The 24,467-nt window shown below is 44.8% G+C and overlaps 1 protein-coding gene and 1 pseudogene across 1 annotated transcript in view; both read right to left on the bottom strand.

The window, feature by feature from the left end:
- Positions 1-24,467, bottom strand: part of BCAR3 (BCAR3 adaptor protein, NSP family member) — a 125,421-nt gene that overhangs the window by 97,932 nt on the left and 3,022 nt on the right. The window contains exon 2 of the mRNA XM_066376749.1: positions 15,715-16,042. Within this exon, the coding sequence (XP_066232846.1) occupies positions 15,715-16,031 (317 nt within the window). The 5' untranslated portion in view covers positions 16,032-16,042. The remainder of the gene's footprint in view (positions 1-15,714; positions 16,043-24,467) is intronic.
- Positions 3,119-3,235, bottom strand: LOC136401516 (small nucleolar RNA SNORA16B/SNORA16A family; annotated as a pseudogene).

Genomic DNA, 24,467 nt, shown 5'->3' with positions numbered 1-24,467 from the left:
AGATATCTCACACCTGCCAGAATGGCTTTCATTAACAAATCATCAAACAACAAGTGCTGGCAAGGGTGTGGAGAAAAGGGAACCCTCCTGCACTGTTGGTGGGAATGCAGACTTGTGTAGCCCCTGTGGAAAACACAGTATGGCATTTCCTCAAAAACTTAAAAATGAAACTGTCTTATGACCCAGCTTTTAGGAACCCCACTTCTAGGAATATATCCTAAGAATCCCAAAATACTAATTCAAAACAAGATATGCACCCCCATGTTAATTGCAGCATTATTTACAGAAACCAAGATCTGAAACCAGACCAAGTGTCCACCAGTGGATGAATGGATAAAAAAAGCTATGATACATTTACACGATGGAATACTATGCAGCTGTACAAAAAGAAGGAAATCTAACCTTTTACGATGGCATGAATGGACCTGGAGATTATTATGCTAAGTGAAATAAGCCAGGCAGAGAAAGACAAGTACCATATGATCTCACTTATATGTGGACTCTAATGAACACAATAAACTGAGGAACAAAATGGAAACAGAGGCAGAGTCACAGGGAATAGATGGACAGTCAGAGGGAAGGGGGAAGAGGGGACTGGATCAAAGAAGTGAAGGGATTAGCAGAAAAACATATATACATAACAAATATATACAGTCAACAGGGTAGCAAAAGCCAGAGGGAAAGGGGGAGATGGAGGAAGGGGGAGGAGAAGGGGAAGAGGCTTTGCCTGGGGTGCGGACGTGGGGCATGATGCAGTGTGTAGATGGTGTTATACTGAGTGGGACACTTGAAACCATGTCAACTCAATAAATTAAAATACAAATAAAAAGAACTTATTGATGGCAGGGACTTGAAGGCTATGTGTCTGTGATGAAGTTCTCACTTGTGAGTGTTCATTCATCACAAGTAAATGCATGCCTAGAAATGCCTGAAATGTAAGATGAAAAAACAAGATGCACCTGACCAGTTTACCCGAAGTAGTGGGGTCAACGAGGTATGCACACTGCAGCCTCGGGGTCCACTGGTTTACCATTCTTAACCAACCCCTGCACCAGGGTATGTCACACAATCAAGAAAGGAGAACCCAACCACCAGGGAAAAGTGTGCTCTCCACCAACAGCCTTGTGGCTGCAGCTCTTTTATACGTAAGTATGGCCCTAATCTAGCGCCTTCACCCTTGTTCTCCAGCATGGAGCTCCATGAACATCTCAAAATCTCAGCTGGGGGAGAAGTGGGGATGGAGGGGTCGGGGAAGGAAGAGATAAAAAAAAAAAAGGCTTTAAATCTACTAAGAATTTGTGTCCACTGGACACTATTCTTTACTAGATCACATGTTCTTTTAGGCAAGATGAATGTGTGGGACAGTCTAGCATCCTCATTTCATATTTTACTCGATGACATCCTCGGTTGTAAGGCCTTGCCCAGCTCCCCAGCCTCATCTCATTCCTTGCCCGTTACACTCCAACACATCTGAACTGTCTGGCATTCCCTGAACCAAGAAGCTTGGAATCCCCACCCTCTCCTCAGTCATCCCCACCTTCTCTGACCCTCTTTCCCCTGCCTCACCCCCACAACTCACAGAATTAATAAAATAACATATCCTTGGCATTTCCTTTCTATGCATTATACAATTTTATGATAACAAATAATTATAATTCAGTATGTTATGTGTACTCCCATCTATCTTCCTTACTGGAAGATACTATGAGCTCCCTGAAAACAGTGACCATATTTTATTTTATTCATCTTTGTATCCCCAGGGCACAGTTGCTCAAATACAGGGTTTGAATGAGTGAAGGAATGAATGTGTGTGTGTCCTTTCCACTGTGCAGAAGACCTAGACCCCAACCCTTTCCTTCCACCACACTCCATGGGTTCACCGAGGGAAGAGTAATGGTGTAGGGAGAGAGGGAACAAGAGAGAATTGTTCGTGGACTGATGGGATTCCTCATGAAGGAGATCATTTAGCCACAGGCCTGTGACTGAACGGCGAGGGCCCCAGACAGAATTCCCTTAGCACTGGGGTGACACTAAGTCAGGGCGGCATGGCTCCCAGCACCACTGAAACCAGGCATTTTCTAAGTGGCACTGACCGAGAGGCTGGCTGCTTCTACTGAAAACAAATCTCTCTGGACATATATATTTGAAATGCCAGTGAGGAGGTTAGTCAGGGAGATAACCAGGAAGACTTAGAAAGCGTCTACCACAGGCCCATGTCTACCTGCTTATGGGAGGATGAGAAGAAATAGGTGCTTAAGACAGGGCTGGCCTGTGAGTGGAGAGATGACATCTCTTGGAAAGTATCAGCTAGCGTGCAGGTAGATGGACAGGTTCCTTAAGACACTGGGAATCACAATGAAGTCCCAATAAAGAGGTGTTTCCTGCTCTAGGTGGGGTGGGTGTGTGTATATCTTTTTTGCTAATTTAAAAAGGATGTACCTTTAGAAACAAAGAACTATAACACTTCTAGATGTACCCTTAGAAAAATATATTTTGTTTCATCACCTTAATAAAGGAGAAGAGATTCACTCACATCTCACCATTTATTGACCTTTTTGCTAAAGCAGGCTTCACTAGTAGGTGACAGTATTAAGGTTGGCACTTATTTCATATTCTCCTCCTAAGGTTCATACGTGACATGAGAAGTTCCTTGTCACTGATATAAAGAAAATTAGGAATAGCTCTAATGATTAAACCAACGGATGATGTTTTAGAGCAGAGGAGTGGTCTAGACTAGACCTCACTGTTCTAGTATAGTGGGGGAATTTATCTTCCTTTCCTGGTGTCTAGAGCTAAAAATAACTTACCAAATGTAATCTGGGCAGCCAAGTACAACCATTTCCCTTGGTCTCATTATTAAACAGCAATTAATGCTCTTAAAATCATGTTAGCTTTTTCTGACAACCATAGCATACCACTGACTCACTCTGAGTCAGTTAGCAGTGATCCAAATGCTGGTATATTTTTCATGTGTGGCTATTAAGCCAAACCCCATACTTCTGCTTTGCTTCTGGATTTGAGAGAAAGTCTTAGTCTTTCCTTACAATCTTTCCAGATAGACTTTGTCTGTTGTTTCAAGATGCCAAGATGTATTTTGTTTTTTTTTTCTCTCTCTAAACGCTGTCTTTTCCCGAAATGTTGCAGATCAGTAACAGCAAACAGAACAGCGACCATCAAGGAAAGCTGTCACTCTGGGCTCCTTTTTGACCGCAGCAGCTATGTCAGCGGTTCTCAACCTCTGGGTCGCGACCCCAGCGGGGTCGCCTAAAGCCATCAGAAAATACATAATGCATATCAGGTATTTACATTCCGAATCATAACTGTAGCAAAATTACAGTTATGAAGTAGCCACCAAAATTATTTTTTGGTTTGGGGTCACTGCAACATGAGGAACTGTATTGCGGGGTCACGGCATTAGAAAGGTTGAGAACCACTGAGCTATGTGGAAGCAGCTGCAGCTTTGATAAAAGCCATAAGATGTTTTTTTTTTATCTTACATTTGTCATTTGGACATATTAGTTACTCCTCCAAGATTCATGTCATCCACCAATGTGATCCGTAGGTCAATATTAGTCTAAATGATTTTTTTTAATTAGCTAGAATGGGGCCGAGGACACAACCTATAGTGTGCTTCATGTACTATCACCTAGAAGGGTATTATATCACCCCAAGGATATCACCAATGACTGACTTTAGCATGTTCCCCCTCTCAACATTCCTCTAATCTATCATCAAAGCAACCCTAGGAAGGAAACTTAATCTGGTATGACTTGTTTCTGACAAAGCCTTGCTATTTTCTGAGGTTGCTGCTTCCTTTATCAAATATTAAAAAAAAATCATTGTCATAAAAATCCTTTTTTTCCTGAATTTGATGCCAACCTTATCGTTTTAGAGATTAATTTCATCTTCTAAGTTCCTTTTTTAAGAAAACCAAAACATCTATCTGCATCTTTCCTGTAGCTCTTGGTTACACCGACATCTCTCTGATGTTGCAGCGCTGGTTGATGGTCCCAGCCTCAAACTCCCAATCTGCTTGGGCCACAGGGCTTCACCTCATTTGGTGACATTAGAGCCTTTTGTCATGGCCTCATTCTCTTCCTCCTTCACCTTTACTCTATCCTTTCCAATCACAGAAGTCATTTCCTTAAAAAAAAAAAAAGGCAAGCCAAACAGAAGCTCACCAGTTTGGTTTCTCTCTTTTTCATTCATCTTGTTTTGTTTTGTTTTTTTCTTTTGACAGACAGAGACAGAGAGAGGGACATATAGGGACAGACAGACAGACAGAGAGATGAGAAGCATCAATTCTTCGTTGCGGCTCCTTAGTTGTTCATTGATTGCTTTCTCATATGTGCCTTGGCTGGGGTGTTCCAGCAGAGCGAGTGACCCCTTGCTCAAGCCAGCGACCTTGGGTTCAAGCTAGCAACCTTAGGATCATGTATATGATCCCATACTCAAGCCAGGGACCCTGTGCTCAAGCTGGTGAGCTTACACTCAAGCGGGATGAGCCCGTGCTCAAGCTGTTGACCTTGGGGTTTTGAAACTGGGTCCTCTGCATCCCAGTCTGATGCTCCATCCACTGTGCCATCACCTGATCAGGCTTCATTGGTCTTATTGTCCCAAACATAGTTTCTGAAAGTCCTTTTTGTTGCCCTTACAATTTTTTCACAATCCTCTGCTCACTCTGCACTGTTTCTTTTATAGCCAGTGCCACCCTCTGATACGGCCCCTGTCCTTCTCTGATACAGCCCTGGTCCCCCGGATACACCGCCATCCCCCTAATATAGCCCCTGGTTGCATATCTGGGTCTAAGGCAAGGACAGCACAGAGAAGGCAAGTCCTGAGGGAAAGGTTATCTAGAAATTACAACCTGCAATCACTTGGTCAAAGAGAAAATATAACGAAATACCTGAAAGATGTTAAATTAAGATCAGAGGTTAATCCTGACCAGGCAGTGGCGCAGTGGATAGAGCTTCAGACTGGGATGCGGAGGACCCAGGTTCAAGACCCCAAGGTCACCAGCTTGAGCGCGGGCTCATCTGGTTTGAGCAAAGCTCACCAGTTTGGACCCAAGGTCGCTGGCTCGAGCAAGGGGTTACTCAGTCTGCTGAAGGCCCGTGGTCAAGGCACATATGAGAAAGCAATCAATGAACAACTAAGGTGCCACAACGAAAAACTGATGATTGATGCTTTGAACCAGTGGAATGTACAAAGGGCTACACTATGGATGGAGACTTAGGTCAGTAGCAAAGATGGAGAAAACAGGTGCTGGTGAGGTTAGAAGGTTCAAAATGGACATCCCATTCTCCTAGGGCCATGAATTCCTCAAAGAGAGAGGCCACTGGCCTGCCTGTGAATCGCTAGCACCCAGCATAAGCCAAGCACACAGTGAGGTTTGAAGTACTTGTGAATGATGCATCAGCATGGCCCCGGGCCATCATACCACAGGGGGGATCCCACCAGTCATTCCAGGCTGGACCTGCTCCTTCACACACACCCTTAAACACAAGATACCTGGATGATCATATACCTCTTCCTCCTCCAAACTGTGGTAAATGTGTTGTTTTTCATTGTCTTGAACCCTTTTAGAGCCTCAGGCCATGAGAACTTCTGGATTATTTCCCTCCACTTGGGAAATCTTTCTTCCTACAGCTCAGAGTCGACAGTAGACAAGGGCACATCTCCCTCCCTAGTTGTCAGAGATTCTGGTTACTTCTAAAAGCCCTGCTTCTTTCACCCCAACAGTGATTCCTGCTTCTATGAGTCAGTTTCCATCTCATTTGAAAACACAACAGTGCCTGACGAATGTGTTTATGACATGTACGAAAAGAATGGCGACTGAACCACCTCCTCGGGCAGACTCCCTGATTCTGTGAAAACACTGCTGTGGAAATATCCTACATATGAGACTACGGCGCGACAACATAGGAATCCAAGACGAACACAAAGCGGTACCGTTTGATAAAAACTTGATGCAGTCACTGGCTAACCTGTGCTCAGCAGAACTCTGGTGACAGCATTCAACTAAAAGGCACTGCTGAAATCGTAACTTGGCAGCAGTCAGTCAAACTGAATGGAGTAAGAACAAAAAAAACATATCAAGGCCAGGATGTCTCTTGGCAGGCTCAGAGGGGCTGGCATCAGGGAATCATCAGGCTTCAGGCTAAGTCCAAACACAGCACTTTTGATAAAAGCAGATGCTTTGTTTGGCTGGTATCTATCTGCCCTTCCTCCACTCGCACCAGAGTCCCATACACTCCGCCCCCAACCATCTCTATCCCCTTCAAAAGAAGTGTGTTTGTAAAGGTTCCTTCTCAACTAATTCAAAGGCAGAACAAAAGTGCTATAGTTTTTTGTTTGTTTGTTTTTGTTTTTTGAAAGAGCCAGAGAGAGGGATAGATAGGGGCAGACAGACAGAAATGGAGAGAGATGAGAAGCATCAATCATCAGTTTTTCATTGCGACACCTTAGTTGTTCATTGATTGCTTTCTCATATGTGACTTGATGTGGGGCTTCAGCAGACCGAGTAACCCCTTGCTCAAGCCAGTGACCTTAGGTCCAAGCTGGTGAGCTTTTTGCTCAAACCAGATGAGCCCGGACTCAAACCGGCAACTTCGGGGTCTCGAACCTGGGTCTTGAACCTGGGTCTTCCGCATCCCAGTCCGACGCTCTATCCACTGAGCCACCTCCTGGTCAGGCAAAAGTGCTATAGTTTTGAAATAATGTCCTCAAGGCTTCTAAAAGGAAAGATTTCACCCAGCCAAACAGATATAGAAACATATACCCTAGATTTGCCTTCTAGGGCAGACACCCACCCTCAGGTGCTGCTCACCAAAACCGGGAAAAGCAGCTGTCACCCCACAGGCAAACGCCTGAATGTCAACCGCACTTGTCCCTATTTCTCTTTTGTCCGTATTTCTCTTCTGTCCGTCCACAGTGTCGTTAGGAACATAATCACCATGCTGCTGACAGGCCCATGGGGAGGCTAGCCCTTGTGACAGGTCTGCTTTAATTAAATCAAAACATGGTATAAAGAGAATCACGTGTATGAAAAAATGTGCTTTGCTTTATTATATGCTTAAAAAATTACAACTTTTTCTATTGAATTGTGACTCTCATCTTAAAAAAAAAGGAAACAAAAACCTTCCTTTGAGCACCAACCGTATGCAGCTTCTGCCTCATTTCTCTGCTCCCCACCAAACCAAGCACTTAGCCTCCTCTGCTGACTCCCTGGTAAAAGAGCCCAGAATTCCTCAGGACTGGGCCCCACGGTCCCTTCCCTTTCTGCTTTACATAGATCTCTCCCTAGGTGACGGCATCCATTCCATTTCCATGCAGACTGCTGACTTTGTAACTCTTAGCTCAGACCTCTGTCCAGACCTCCAGGCTCATATTACCAACTGGTGGCAAACACCTTCACTTATACCGGCATTCATCTCAAACTTAGCGCACCCAGAGCAGAAGTCTCTATTCTCTGCCATCTACTATCATCCCTCTCCCAAGAAAAAGCAACCAACCGAACTGAAGCCCTTCTTCCCTAGTTTTCCCCAAGTCAGCCAACAGCCCTACCCCACACTCCCAGCTGCCTGGCCATACGTGACCGTCCACCTTCCTCATCCACTATATCCAGGCCTAGATAGACTCTACCTGTGAAACAGACCTTGAATCCTCCCGCTTTCATCTCCTCCACCATCGTCCTGGAGCACACCTCCACCTGCTCTCTGTGTTTTCAGGGACCACCTCCTGTCCTCCCTCCATCCCTCTTCCCCAATCACTTCTCCATAGAGAGACCAGTAATCATCTAAAAATTAAACATCAGGCTATTCGCTTACTTACATCCTTAAATGTTTCCCTTTGCCCTAGGGAGAAAACCTACACTCCTTACCAAGGTCTAGACCAGTGCCATCTTACAGAAATACAATATAATTCTAAATTTTCTAGTAGCCAATTGAAAAGAAATTGATTTGAATATTTTATTTAACCTATCATTTAAAAAACGTTATTTCAAAACATAGTAACGTAAAAATATTAATACAGTGTTTTACCTTCTCTCTTTATAATAAATCTCCTAATGTCCCCCCCCCACCAGAGGCCTTCCCACCACCCAATCCAAGGGGCTCTCTGATGTTACGTTCTTCATCCCCCTCATTTTGTTGTCATGTATCTGTCTGCGTGTCTCCTACCCGGAGCACTCCCTAGGGACAGGGCCCACATCTGTTTTATCCTCTGTGGGTGCTTGGTACATAGCACAGTGCCTGACACAAAATAAGCTCCATAAACATTCTGAAGAAGAAACAATGAAGACGCTGACATTAAGAACAAGGACGAGTGGCCAAGGGTTGGGCCAGTCCACTGAAAACAGGCTCTGTTTTGAGTCTTACACAATGATGTGCCAATCTTTTAATGCAGGGAAAGGTTGTTATACCTGTAATCGTGAGTGGTGGCCAAGACTCACTGCTGCAGGGCAGCTTAGGGCAGACTCAGAGAGAACACTCCTGCCAGGCTCCATCAACATGTGGGAAACTTTCTTCCATGGCAGCCACAGGCATTGAACGTGATCTCCGGTTACACACGAGGATTAGGAGAGCCTCCCGGCCCCAGCTTTTCAGGAGGAAAGAAGGAAGAAAACCAACATCTGAACCCTTTCTCCATGCTAGGTCCAGCACTAGGTGCCTTCACATGGCATTGTAGTTGACCTTATAGCTACTCTTTGAGGATGTGGAGATTCAGAAAGGTTACAGTAACTTATGCAAGGTCACAAAGCTACCTGGTCTGGTTGCTGGGATCGGCGGCAAGGTCACTAGCAACTTTCTTTGATAACCATGTCCCAGCAAAGGCACTAGTGGCCTTCATGGTCAGGTATCATTCAGCAGAGTTGGGGCAGGAGAAGAATAAACTGCCGGTCATCAGGCGGGAGCTGAGAGCAGTGACCTGCTCCACCTAGACTCCCAGAAAGCTCATGTGAAAGTCAGAGCGCTGACATTCGGTGGGGCCTTCATATTTAGTGACTAGTGAGCCATATTCATTGACAGCACTCCTCAGAAGGATGGTATTTTCATCTGCATTTTATAGTTTAGAACTTCCCTAGTTCACACACCTACAAAGTGGGAAAACAGGGACCTGCACTGAGGCCTCTGGGTTTCACGCCTGCATTTTCTCCTCGCCACAGCAGGCGTCATCTTACTCTTGGTCACTATGCAGGTGGACCCACTGGCAGTCCAGGCTGCGCAAACACTGAGTCAGTTATGAAAGTTTTCTCAGACTTCTATAATTTGCAAATAACAGTACAAGCCTTAAAACCAGAAGACCATACATACTTGCCTTTGGGGCCTCTAAGAAGAGCAAGCTTGAAATTCTGCATCCTATCCAACAGCTAGTCTCTTAGGGACAGACAGGTGGTGACAGCCTTACAAAGCTGTGAACAGCAGGGTGGCCTGAGGGCTTATCAGTCCTGTGGCTCCAGTCCAGGGCCCATAAAGTCACCTCCTTCCAATCAACAAGAGCAACAACAACTTCTCCAGCTTGCATCCTTTTGGCCAGGCTGGGATGGCACCCAAACCCACATGTCATAAGAGCACAGATAATTTGTAACTACATAGCACCTTCTGTGTACAGTAAGTTTCAACATGTAGGAAGGGGTGCAAAAAGCTTCTAGTTTCTGACTCTCAGAAGACTAAAAAGCCTGACCTTTCCCAGACAGCTTGGAGGAGGCTTGAAAAAACATGATTTAAAGCAGGTCTGTCCAAGGTGCATGTGTTAGAGTGGGGGTAGGGGGGGTGGTGGAGGCCAGACAAAATGCTGAGCAGCTACACTCAACAAAGACGACATTGTATACTTCTCCAATGATTTTCTCAGTTGTGGTTTGCAATCAGTTTTTAAAAACCCTGTAGTTTGCCCCAGAAGAACAGCTGAGAATGCACAGATCCCAGACTTTAGGTTCAAATCATCCCTGTCAGTAGAGGATTTAGGACTAGTGTCAGGCAGCTGGTGGACGGACAAGCACTTCCCATTTTCTGGGCTCCCTCAACACTGGGGCAAGCAAGACACCCAGCAGGGCTGAGCTCACCTCTGACCCAGCTGCTCCGAGCCTTAGCATGCCTACGAGGGGAGGGGGGGTCACTGGGGACCACCGGGCCTGGACATGTACCATCCACTGGAATTCACTAACCTGTCCAACAACAGCTGCACTCAAACACCACAGGCATTTCACAATGTGGGTAAAACTCAACTTAAAATTTTAAGAATAAAAACATGTGGACCATTACTCCATAGAGACATTCTTGGTTGTTAAACCATTGCCACCCTAACTCAATTGATGACCTTCTATTAAATAGAATTATTAATCTACTACATAGATTTTTTTTCAACTCTAAATCCAACTTTTCCTCTGTGCACAGAAAGCTTCCAATTTGCAGACAGCAGACACACCCACGTATAGATAAAATGCAGATGTTTGCATGTGGATGGTTACATTTAGATCTCTCCCATTAAAGTGAGCTAAGGGACTCATTTATTTGCCTATCTGGGGGCACTTGCTTTGTTAAGGAGAAAGTAATGGTTATAGAACTTGGTGGTTCTGAAGAGGAACAAATGAAACAATTTTTCACATGACAGCATCGACACAGCCCAGAATGTCTTTAAATCAGTGTTTAGAAAAGAGTCTTCTACACAGATCCCAGATCCCGTGCTGATGCTTTTGCTTCAATTTTGAAGAGTTGACACTGTGACATGGTGGGTTCCTTACCAGCTGGGAAAGTACAGCAGATTTTAACTTGGAGTAAGTCTGCAGACTTTCTGGCCCCTGTCGGTTAAAACACTTGTGACTAGTCAGTCAGCTCCACTCATACAAACTAATGAAACATCACATTGTCCCACCACATGCTCCCACAGCTCAAGGGGCAGAGGGAATTAGGCCCTCAGCAGCTGTTCCCAGGAATGCGTGCCTCCACATACCCACAGGCAGGAAAAGGACTGGGCTGTCTCCAAGTGCTGATCCTTCAGCTATCCCAGCAACACGGATACCCAACAACAGGCACCGATCCCCGCTCAGCCCAAGGAAGGTCCCAGATTCAAGTAAATATTCATCCTTGAAGATAAATGAATCAAAGGGCCACCAGCCGAACAACGCTAATGTCAAGAGGAAATCCTGTCTGCAGACCTGTCGGAGAAGCCTTGCCCTGCCTGCGGAACAAAGGCTCCTTCTGTGACATCAAGCAGCAGGTTTAAAAGCGCCCTGGCTTCTCGCTTTGGCCACCTTTCAAACCACAAGTACATCCAAGGGCAGCCAAGACAACAACAAAGCCAAGAGATACAGTCTCCAAATGAAGAGACCAACCCCCTTCCAGGCCTGCGTTCTGCCTGGCTCTTGGCAACCAAGGCTCCATTTTTCCCAAGGGGGATGCCAGCAACCCTGGATTCAGACTATGTGCACGGAAGCTCTCCACGCAGGAAGATGGCTCAGAGGATGCCAACAATCTTGGGAGGCTGTGGAGCAGTGTCTGGGAAAGGCCCTACAGTACTTTCTGGGTTTTAATCCCAGCTCAGTCACTCACCAGGGTCTGATCTTAGGTGTCTCAACATCCCTGAACCATTTTCTCAACTATAGATGCTGCTGCTGCTGCTGCTCATGATAAAATGTGCCGCCTCTCACTCAGGGTTATGATGTTCAAACAGATAATATATGAACATATCCTTCAAGATATTTTAAAACAGGCCCTGGCCGGTTGGCTCAGCAATAGAGTGTCGGCCTGGCGTGCAGGAGTCCCGGGTTCGATTCCCAGCCAGGGCACACAGGAGAAGCACCCATCTGCTTCTCCACCCCTCCCCCTCTCCTTCCTCTCTGTCTCTCTCTTCCCCTCCCGCAGCCAAGGCTCCATTGGAGCAAAGATGGCCCAGCACTGGGGATGGCTCTGTGGCCTCTGCCTCAGGCGCTAGAATGGCTCTGGATGCAACAGAGCGATGCCCCAGAGGGGCAGAACATCGCCCCCTGGTGGGCATGCCGGGTGGATCCTGGTCGGACGCATGCAGGAGTCTGTCTGACTGCCTCCCCGTTTCCAGCTTCGGAAAAATGAAAAAAAAAAAAAAAAAAAGATATTTTAAAACTATAAAATGTAAGGGATAATAATTTATGTGGTATGACATGTTTATATGACAGTTTAATAATGCAAAATTTTAGGTCAAAGGGGCAAGTTCCTCTACTCTGCCTGGGGCCTCCCAGGGTAGATGTTCAATTAATATTTAATTATAATAAAAGTGACTTTTTAAAGATTAATAAGGCAAACAGACTTGTTGGGAAAACAGCAAACTTGCAATGTGACAAGACAAGGCGGTGCTGGCCCCGTGAGTGGAGGCAGGTGCATGTGAAGAATGGGGCCAGGCTCTTCACGATGGCCCTACAATCATCATGCCAACCCCACATGTGACAAAATGGAAGGTTTTCACACTTGACATCCAGGCAAGTCATAAAATTAACACCAAAATTCACCAAGAAAAGAAGCAAGTAAGGCCAAAACACTTTAGAAGCCCCCTAAAATATCAATAATCTTATTAAAAATAGACCTAACAAGTCTTAGTTCTCTGAAGACAGAAGTCCAAAACTCTAACTTTAAAACACACATGGCTCCCAGCTTCCAGTGGAGAGCGAGCCGAAGCGGCCGGCGGTTGGCATGCGCAGCTCTTCTTCGGCTGTACGCAGAGTTAGGAACAGAAACACTTTCTCCCTGTGGCCCCACAGGCACAGCCCCCGCCCTGGAGCCTGGTCCTCATTCATTCTGCTGTCCCTAGTGCTTCAGAGCCACAGACTTCATTTATATCACGTTTGTTCTGAAAAGGAATGGAAGCCACTCATAGTCTAATTAGGACTATTTAAAGGATTGAAATTAAAAAAAAAATTTTTTAAAAACAAGGAACTTTAAACTCCTAAAAATTGGGAACATTTCTGAATATTTAAAATGTATTAGGTAATTGCCTGACCTGCGGTGGCACAGAAGATCAAGTGTCAACCTAGAACCCTGAGGTCGCTGGTTCAAAACCCTGGGCTTGCCTGGTCAAGGCACATATGGGAGTTGATGCTTCCTGCTCCTCCCCCCTTCTCTGTCTCTCCTCTGTCTATAAAAATGAAAAAAATAAAATATAAAAAAAACTTTAAAACGTGTTAGGTAATTAAAAATAATAAGACTAATGAGCCAGGAGACTAGGACTTTCTGATCCTTTGACACACAAACACATGCCTTTGCACATTATTTCAAAGTAATGCATTTGTTACTTTCTGCATTTTTCCTTAATAATAGGATATTTTAAACCTAGAAAAAAAAATGTGTCTCCAAATGAACATAGTTCTGTATCATAAACAAACCTAAATCAGCAATCTTCCACCACCTGGACTTCAAACTCAGGACTTGTGCCCCTCTCCCTGATTAGATCTTTTTACAGAGATCTGACCATTCTGTCCAAGTCAGTTTTCAAATCAAAAAGCTTTGAACTTCTGGCAGGTTGACAACTTGGACCTTGGATGTTTATCAGAAACTTCCTCAGATAGGAAGGGTGACTCCATTACTACCCTTGGAGTTTCTCCTTGTAAGAGCTGGCACCTAGCCAGGACCTTAGAAGTTCAAGAAATGAGTTTGTGAATTGTTTGTGTGTGGTACATAGAGAGCTCTGAAATGTGCCTGACATCAGACCAGATGGTTCCCCAGGGAGAGCCAGGTCCATGACAAGGCCCTGGACATGCTCTGAAAAAATCTAGGTGGGCGACCTCCCAGCTGAGAGAGTCTGCTGACGAAACAGGTAAACGTGGAGGTACATCCCGTGCACAGTGACGTCTAGCTCAATTCAAATTTTAAGGGGAAAAATAAAGAGTGGTCACAGGAAGCCAGGTAGCAGTTTGTTCTGACTCCATATCGTGCAGCCTGGCATTCGTACTTAGTGCTGGAGGACCAGGGTTATATTTTTCTTTGCTGCCTCATAGCTTCAGGAGAGGGAGAATGATGGCTGCCTTCTGTATGCATCTCACCTGTGAAGTTCCGATGATGCGATATGAACAGCACTGCGCAGTATGTATCTCCACATTTATCTCCTTCCATCAGCAGGCTCTCTGACTGCAGGTCACCCACCTAGACTTTTTGGGTCTGGGGAACCTTCTGGTCTGATGTCAGGAACATGTCAGAGCTCTCTCATGCTTTCTACAGTGGATACCTGGGCCTCTACTTCATTTCTTCTTGTACTACTGCATTACTATAACGAATTCTAAACTCTTGCCCCAATGTCTATACTATTTTCTCTCAACTTGCTACCCTCTAGCCACAGGCCACACCGGCTTCATTTAGGGTTCCTCAAACATGCCGACCCTGTTCCCACCCCAGAGCTTTGCCCTCGCTCTCCCTGTGCCTGGCACAGCCTTCCGCTGGTGCTTTCACAGCTATCTCCTCTCAATAGGCAGGTCCTAGCTTAACTATCATCTCCTCAGCAACCTGTCCCTCTGAAATGGACATAACCCCAATAAATCTGCAGCATTCCACTCTCTATTTCCTCTATAATGCTTACTATATGACCTGCAATCGTCTTGTTTAGTTAATTGTATTTATTATCTGGGTTCTTCCCTAGAATATCAGCTCTGGGAGGACACTGTTTCAGATGTTCCATAGCTATCCTGTTAGTTCACATAGTTCTCCACCCTGTAAAAGGGCAAGTGCAGATTACTGAAGTGTTTTGGCTGCTAGAATATCTTTAATGTTGGACTAGCCCTTCAGTTAGAGACCCAGAGGAACTGGGCAGAATTTTCCAGGTGAAGTACTGGTACTTATAAAATCAGTGTACTCTAATTAATATAGGTGCTGTATATAGATACTGAACAAATAAATGAGCCAGGATCAAAGTGGCTTTCTTTGCTACAGGATTGGACAAAAAGAGTGACGCCAGGCGATACAACAGATGAGTCCACCTTGTTTTCCCCGACAGCATCCCAGGTTGCTGATCTTGCCCAACAGGAGGAGTGCAGAGTTTCTAAACCAGCTCTAACAAGCAGAAACCAATCACAGTCAGGCCCATTACAAACCCAGGGAAGAAGTCTTTACAACCATAGGTGTATTTACTCAGATCCCTGGTGGATAGGAGAAAATATTCTATCGTGTTCTGCAGATGACCCAATGATGCGACCACACAGAACTGCATTCCGTCACGTTACAACTAACTACAAGGAGATACAGGTCCTAACTTAAAGACACCTTGGCATCTCTTTAGAATTGGATGGATGTGGTTCAGAATCTGGTGTTATGATAAAAAAAAAATACTTGTGCTTCTTTTTGAGGGATTTAATGACACAGAAAGTGGGCTTTGAGAATACTCTCCAATATGGGATGACATTAAAGGGCGGTTCTTTTTTAGGTGTCACCATTTTTTGTATTATGGTTATAGATATATACATATTTTTAAGTAAGTTCTTATCTTTGAAAGACATATACCAAAATATTTATAGGTAAAATAAAATGAGGTCTGAGATTTGCTTCAAAACAACACCAGAAAAGGAGAGTGGGTGGGAGGAGCCAGGGCAGAGCTGGCCGTGGGGTGGTAACTGTTGAAGCGGGTGATAGATAAGTCCACGGAGGTTAATTACACTATTTACTCTATTTTGTACATGTTTGACATGTAACCTAATAAAATGACTTTTTTAAAAAGCTGTTTAAGTCAAATCATTTTCCCTCATGAAATGAAAGAAGTTACCTGAAGGTGAAAACTTCGCCTTCCCAATCTCGCAGTGGGTGCTCCTGGATGACGTCCTGTGTCAGGGCTGAGTTCTGCCGTGGGGACCTGGAATGGGGCAGGGTGCCCATGTGACTGAAGTTATCACAGGACCTTATAGGAGGAGGGCCTTTCTTCTTCCGTGGAAGGGTGCCGTGTATGGACACGTCGTGATAGGCATCTGGGCGATGACTGGCGAGAGGTGACTTGCTGCTTAGAAGGTCCATGGAGGAGGCCAGGGGGAACTGGTGATTCACTGACATGTTTCTGGGAAGGCTTGCAAATTTTCCCGCAGCCATGATTCTCAACTCTGAAGGGAATGATAAGAGGGAAGCTATAAATCTAAGATCATCACAAGAACTGACTTCCTAAGTACAGAAGGAAATGGAAATATACTGCCTAACAAAAGAAAATGCTTGCTGCATTAAAAGACAAACATTGAATGGCATCACTAGTGAAACAGAATGCAAACAGGAAGTTTACTCATCTCCCTTTTTTGCTATTACAAAGGAATTCTCCTGGGCTGGCAGCAGATCTGCCAACAGAAAAGGGCAAATACACTTCAGAGACGTTAGAGGCACATGAGCTGTTTCATTATTTCAGGTGACCGAAGCTGATGGGAAAGCATGACTACAAAAAAGATGACTGAGGAAGGACTCAAGGTTTCAGTACTAACAGCGTTAGAGAAAATGTTATAAATATGTTAATTAGCTTACATCTCTCCCACCCTGTAAATATAGCACAGGTGGAGCTGACTGGAATTCCTCAGCTGCTGGAACTCCTTCAGCACCAGACCAGCCCCTAGGCTGTGCTACCCAGAGCAACTGGGCAACTTTCCTGTCAATGACCTGGTGCTTATAAATAAATCAATGTGCTCTAATTAACGAAGACAGGCCAGGGTCAGGGGTCAGGAGGTGGCCAATCCTCCATACGTCAGTGGGCTCAGTTGCAGGGGGAAGCCACTGAGGCAGGGGGCTCCATGTATACGGTCCCCCAGAGGGGTCAGGATCCTGCCTGCCACCAGCAGGGTTAGCAATGTGCATGGTGTCCACATAGTCAGGGAAGAGTGGGAAGGGAAGAGAAAAAGAAAATAAAGGGGGGTATGGAAAAGAAAGGAAAGTGATACCTAAGGTTACATGCAAATAAAACAGCCCCAATAATTGTTCCCAGCTTTGAACACTAGTAAAAATATTCATCCTGAGAGAATCAGCACCAACACCCCCAAAACAAACTATGGTTTTGACTTAAGACAAATTATATGACATTTTAAAGACCAATATTTGAGGAAAAGAAACATGAGCCTGAATAAAAATAAGGGATAATCCTGGAGACATAAGGATCCAGAATGTGACTACTGGTTGTGGTATCAGACTGGTCTGGACAACACAGCAGCCTCGCTAAGCCCAAGCCTAGCCTATTCCAGGCTGACAAGTGGAACACCGCCCTGCTCTGCAGGCCAGCTCTCATGCCCTGCAGCCCCGGTCCCACGCAGACCAATCTTCCCACTGCGAAGGAGACAGCTTTGAGTGACAGTCATCGCTTACTAGTACCGCTGCAGTCAGTTTCACAGGGAACTGGGATTTGGGCTATGGCTTGAAGACAACCAAGAAGAACGCAGCCCTCCAGAACCTCACAGTGTAAGAGTTAGAACTGGGATGAAGACAGCAGAGGGTGCAAAGAAAACAACTGATGACGAAAGCACACAGGAGCCACTGCCTATGCATGCAGCAGAGAGAAATGCGCAAGTGCCAGGGGCTGGGGGGAAGGAGACCCCTCACTCGCATATATAATCCTAACCCTGTCCTCAGTTCTTTGCCAAACCTGGTAATTCTGGGGTTTGACTGCTCCATGTCTAACTGGGACCACACAGCAGGCCTGGCTCATAGCAGGTACAGAACAATAGAATTGTGAGGGCCCTTCCTGTGTGGGCCCTCCCGGGTCTGACCAGTACCTGGCACACAGTCAGCACTTGCTCAACATTACTCATCATTATTAAAAATGGAACCACACTCCTTACCCCTCCCTGCCTGACCACCAGTGACATAAGCTGACAAGGATTCCCTCTCCCCACACACACACAGCTGCGAACGCTCACCTGTCTGAGCTCTCAGCACCTTCCTTCTCCACAGACAGGCCTGGATCATTTCAAAGGACCTGTGGGGAGGCCCAGAGCACCCCATAGAGCCTCTTTGTGTGCAAAGGGCCACACTATTGATCAACTCTATTCCCAGGCTCCAACAATGGGTCAGTAGCCCTGGCTGCAGTGTTCCCAGCAGCCTGTTTCCTCTCTGCCTATCCAAGATCTATTTCAAGATCAAGCCACTGTTCTAGAGGGCCCTTCCGCACATTACCCACACCTCAGTTTACTCTTGGATAGAGAGGGATATTAACACCTGCTCTTTCTACTCTCAATTCAACAAATATTTAAGTGCTTCTTCCTTATAGGATACTTAGAGAAAGCAAGGAATCCTAAGCCCCAATGCCTGATTATGTACTCTGAGAATAAGATAAGGACTGGCAACAAGGATTCATCAATAGGGGCCCCTAACATGCTGGAGAGGAGAACAATTAACTTTTAAATTACACTTATTGGGGTGACATTGGTTAATAAAATTATAGGTTCAAGCATACATTTCTTTTCCTTCCTTCCTTCCTTCCTTCCTTCCTTCCTTCCTTCCTTCCTTCCTTCCTTCCTTCCTTCCTTCCTTCCTCCCTCCCTCCCTCCCTCCCTCCCTTCCTTTCTTCCTTCCTCCCTCCCTCCCTCCCTTTTCTTATCAAGTGAGAGGCAGGGAGGCAGAGAGATAGACTCCTACATGCGACCCGACCGGGACCCATCCCGCAATTCCCATCTGGGACTGATGTTCTGCCCATCTAGGCCGTTGCTCCGTTGCTCATGCAACCAAACTATTTCAGTGCCTGAGGTTGGCCGTGGAGCCATCCTCAACACCCAGGGCCAACTTGCTCATTTGAACCCTGGCTGCAGGAGAAGAAGAGAGGAGCAGGGTGGAGAAGCAGATGCAGGTGGTAGCTTCTTGACTGTGTACGCTGACTGGGAATCGAACCCGGGACTTCCACATGCCAGGCCAATGCTCTACCGCTGAGCCAACTGGCCAGGGCCTGAAGTGTACATTTCTATGCTACAGCATCTGCATATTACATTGTGTGTTCAACACCCAAAGTCAAATCTTCCATCACCATGGATGTGACCCCCTTTACCCTTTACTACTCTCCCACCCACCTTCCCTCTAGTAACTACCATACTGTTATCTGTGTGTATATGAGTTTTTGTTTGTCTTGTTTGTTCATTTGTTGCTCTTAGTTTTATATTCCACATATGAGTGAAATCATATGAAGAACAACTAATTTTGATGAAAGGATTCAAGGTTCTCTTCAGAGAAGACCTCACTGTAGATGAAGGATTTTGAAAGGAGGAGAATGGTCAGGAGAAGCCTTCCAAGACAATGTTTCAACAGCAGATGCATAAAGACAGGAACTGCTCCCCAGGCTCAGGAAACTGTACGTTGTGTCGTGTCATGTCATGTCATGTCATGTCATGTCATGTCATGTGATTTGGTTGGAGTAGAGAGGTCGAGAAGCATCTTCTGGATAAGCACCGCTTAGGACCAGATTATGAAGTCTTAAAGGCTATGTCAAGGTGTCTGGACTTAATTGTAAGTGCTAGGAAAGATCTGGAAGGGAGGGGCAGATTCTAGTCCATGCCCAGGTAGGTAACTCTGATAATTCTGGAGGGGAGAAGAGGGAGGCAGAGAGGTCAGTCTAGCTAAAGGTAACAAGCCAACAAGGAACAATAAAGATTGACCTGGGGAAGTGGCCAGGTGAAGGGAAGGGAGGGGCAGAGCAAAGAGCTAGGAGCTGAGGCCTCTGGCTGGGAGGACAGGGGCCGTAACCAGGGGACAATGGTGCGATGCTGTAACACACCAGTAGCATAAGAAGGGGACGCCTGCAGGAAGGTGGGTAACAAGCTCACCACTGGAGCTGTTCTATGTGAGGTACCAGCAGGACAGTTTGGTCCAGGAGGTTAGATACTGGTATGTGCAGTCAGGAGCCAGGACACAACGTAGATTTTTAAGAGTCATCAACATAAAGGGAATATTTAAACCAGAGAGTAGATCCCTTAGCTTGTTATTATCAGATGTGATAACAGATGTGAAAGTACCTCTTAAGGTGTCAGGAACCACACAATATCCATGAATTATATCCCTACTCTCTCTTACCATGGCTGCTTCAAGCCATAGGACCAATGCAAGGAAGGAATGCTAAAAATTTAAAGTGGTGGTTCTTAAACTAGTTGCACATTAAGAAGCCTCAGAAAGCTTTTAAGATCCTGACACCCAAGGCATGACCCAGACCAATGAAATCAGAATCTCAGTAGGTAGCACCCTGGTATTGTCCAATGTGGAGGCAGGGTTGACAATCACTGGATAAGCAAGTCTCTTTGGTACAGAGCAACTTACTCAGATTTGTTTTCCTGGGTAACATAAAAGAATGAAAATGAGGAAGTATCATTTATTTAATAGATGCACTTATTCATTCTTCTGTTCAATACTCATTTAAGGACGGCCTCCTATGTGGTGAGCACTGTGCCTGTGTGGGGACAGTGTCCAACAACTGCATGAGATTACTTCTCTGTGGAGGAAGCAGACAGTAAGTGATGACCACTGTTGGTGATTCCCAGTGCTCTGGGAAGTGGGGACCACTTTCAGGGGCCACTAGCGGCCCTGAAAAGGCTTCCCTGGAGGGTGTGAAGCAGAGTTTATCAACTGGAGGGAGAAGAGCATCCAAGGTGAAGTTTCCAGAGAGTTCTCAGCTGCAGATAAACAGAAAATACACAGGCCAGGCTCTCCTTTACAATTCCCGCCTCTAAATTGGAACTCTTTCCCATGAAAATACAGTCTTGCCCTATGTCTAGTGATTTGGAAAGACTATCTCGACCCTGGGTCCTGTGTCAAGCTTGACTCAGGTCAATGGTGGGGGAGGTGGGCCCAGCCCGGAGACAAAACTTTGAAAATAAAACAAACGAAAAGTGGGGCAGGGGATGGTAGGGGAACTACAGGTAGAAGGAGCTCATTTGCAATCTTTGGGTGACTCTATTTCCTACTTGAGCTTTATCTACTTTTAATTTTTCCAGATACCAGGAGCCCAGGGAGAAATCCAAGCAATGGGAGTGCACGGTGTGTAGTGTGAATCTAGGTTCATGGTAAGTACTTTCCATTTTGACAGAGAAGCCACTTACCACCTCCGACCACTAGGCAGAATCTCAGCGTGTTATATGTAGATGGAATCTCAGACAATCAAGTCCCTTCCTTTTACCAGATAAGAAAATAAATGTTCATTCATTCAATATATATTCCCTGAAGGTTTCCAGTATACCAGGGCTGAAGACCTAATAAACTCGACAAAGTCCTGCTCTTACAAGAGCCTTCACTGTGATGGGGGAGTCCAACCAACACAGACAGGAAAACAAACTCGGTCATATCCCCATCATGAGGGCACTCAAGAACACATAACAGGATGAAATGGCAGACTATACTGGCTGGGGATGGATGGCTCTTTCGGATTAGGCTGTATAGGAAGGCTGCTTTGAAGAGGAAACAATGACATGAAACCTGAAGAAAATCAAGAAACCAATGAAGAGATCAGAATGATTTCCAGGCCAGGGACTCTACAAATGAGAAGGTCCTGAGGTGGGAACACCTGGCTGGAAGAGCACTGAGGAGACTAAATCCAAGTCTCCTTTCTCTGGCTCCCATATTTTCTCCACCTGGACTTGTTTCCCTCTTGATATTTCCAGTCACTGATATTTCCATCATATGTACTATTTGATTTTTATAAATCAAACAGGGTTGACTCAGAACCTAGGCTTGTTCTGGAGTCACTTATAGATTCAAATCCCTACTCTACCATTGATGGACTAGCTCAGTGGTTCTCAAAGTGTGCGCCAGGGCGCACTGGTGCACCCTAGAAGATTTCCAGGTGCACCCTATGGTATTCCAGAGAAATATGTGCCTGTTGAAGACCAAAAAACCAACAGGGTTTTTGGAGTTTAGAGTTTGGGGGGACAAAGGTGTGAGTAATTGGCTATAAGCTGACAGGTCTGCCCAACTCCCCACCTCACTTGCCTGACTAGGTTGCAAAAGGCTGTTAAGCTGTGGTGCTGGATTGTTTACACTACCCCCCATGTTACCCGGAAAGACTGGAGGCAAGTTTCTTTTATCCTTTGTTTGGTGTAAAGTTAAGATGATATGTATGGTGGGGGTTTTCTGTACTCAACACAATTAAGAGTTAAAAGAGAGGAATTCTTCAATGTATTGACAAGGAAATGAAATGAGACTTTGCCTTTCAAATACAGTGTGTGTCCGTAAAGTCATGGTGCACTTTTGACCGGTCACAGGAAAGCAACAAAAAACGATAGAAATGTGAAATCTGCACCAAATAAAAGGAAAACCCTCCCAGTTTCTGAAGGATGATGTGGCAGCATGTGCACATGCGCGGATGATGACTTAACACTGTGTATACAGCAGAGCAGCCCACGGCCATGCCAGTCGAGATGTGGACGGTACAGAGGAAAGTTCAGTGTGTTCTGTGGCTCGCTAAATTCGAATCCGTGACCAAAGTGCAACGTGAATATCGACATGTTTATAACAAAGCGCCACCACACAGGAATAACATTACTCGGTGGGATAAGCAGTTGAAGGAAACCGGCAGTTTGGTGGAGAAACCCCATTCTGGTAGGCCATCAGTCAGTGACGAGTCTGTAGAGCAGGGGTCCCCAAACTTTTTACACAGGGGGCCAGTTCACTGTCCCTCAGACCATTGGAGGGCTGGACTATAAAAAAAAACTATGAACAAATCCCTATGCACACTGCACATATCTTATTTTAAAATAAAAAAACAAAACGGGAACAAATACAATATTTAAAATAAAGAACAAGTAAATTTAAATCAACAAACTGACCAGTATTTCAATGGGAACTATGCTCCTCACACTGACCACCAATGAAAGAGGTGCCCCTTCCAGAAGTGCGGCAGGGCCGGATAAATGGCCTCAGGGGGCCGCGGGCTGTAGTTTGGGGACCCCTGCTGTAGAGGCTATATGGGATAGCTACCTAAGGAGCCCTAAAAAATCTGTGCATGAGCCCACATCGAACTGCACTGAATAGTATGAAACTGGGAGTTTTCCTTTTATTTGGTGCAGATTTCACATTTCTATTGTCTTTTGTTGCTTTCCTGTGACCGGTCAAAAGTGCACCATGACTTTACGGACACACTGTAAATGCCCAAACACTGAAGAAATCGCTAGGACACATCAGGCTCATGTTTCTCATAAGCACAAGAATGAAAAAACTTAACACATTCGCACCAGGACCTGCTGAATTTACTAAATCTTACTAAAAATGTATCTATCTATCTATCTATATATATAAAGATAACTTTTTTGTCTTTTTTTATTTTTTAACCCCTCTTTTTTACAAATTCTAAAAAAACATAACTCAAAAAATGTAACGTAAAAATGTTTTTTAATGTCAGAATAAATTTAATTTTGTTGTATTTATTTCATTTAATTACCATTAAAAGCACACTTGAACTTTTTATTTTTTTCTTTAATATTTGACTTAATTATTATAACATATTTCTCAGAAATTTATATATAGTGTGCCTACAATTTTTTTTTTTTTTGTGCCTACAATTATTTGTAGGACTTTAAATGCACCCAACTTCAAAAAGTTTGAGAACCACTGGACTAGCTATAGGGCCTAGGACAAGTTACTCAACTCTGACAGTTTCAAATTTGTAAAAACAGATTAACAATACCTATTTCATGGGGTTGTTGTGAAAAGTAAATGTGATTGTGCACAGAATGTCCTTGACATATAGTGAGCATTCAATAAAGAGCAGGTGTCCTCTAAGCAGGGCAGGGACATGTCTGTATTGCTTGTCATTGTAGGCCTATTATAATGAGAGTTCACAAGTGAAGTCCCTGCTTCTGAGGAAGACTTGCCGGAAAAGATGAGGACGGAAATGCTTTAACTTAAAGCAATAGATGTAAACATACCAAACCAAGTAGGATGTAGACACACACACACAGGCACACCAAGTGGCACGTCTGGAGTTTTTAAAAGAAAAGCCCAGGTAAGACTTTGGCCACCAGACTTCACCTCTCTCCACTGTGCAGGTAAACAAACATAGTGTTATCCAGTCTAACGCCAGATCCTAAAATACTTACAACCATGCACCGTATAACAACATTTCAGGCTATGATGAACCACATATACAACAGTGTTCCCATAAGATTATAATGGAGCTAAAAGATTCCTATCACCTAGTGATGTTGTAGTCATCATAATGCAACATGTCACTTGTGTGTTTATGGTGATGCTGCTATGAACAAATCTACTGTGCTGCCAGTCATATAAAAGTATAGCACATACAATTATGTGCTCTAGTTTTCGAGTACTCTTTCTACTTATTAAAAAATCCAATTGCTGTAAATAGTATGCTATGCTACACCAGCAGCAGCCTCATACATCTCATGTTTACTCCATTTATTGATTACATCATTTTCTCTTGTGATTGATTTAATCTTGTGTTGTTTTATAAATTTAGTGTAGCCTAAAGTGCACAGTGTCATAAAGTCTATAGCAGTACACAGTAATGTCCTAGGCCTTCACATCTACTCACCTAAAGCAACTTCCAATCCTACAAGCTCCATTCAT

Source organism: Saccopteryx leptura, chromosome 3 (genome assembly GCF_036850995.1).
Source record: "Saccopteryx leptura isolate mSacLep1 chromosome 3, mSacLep1_pri_phased_curated, whole genome shotgun sequence".
NCBI classification, from domain to species: Eukaryota; Metazoa; Chordata; class Mammalia; order Chiroptera; family Emballonuridae; genus Saccopteryx; species Saccopteryx leptura.
Note: the sequence above shows the minus strand (reverse complement) of the source record. Positions and strands in the feature narration are given on the sequence as shown.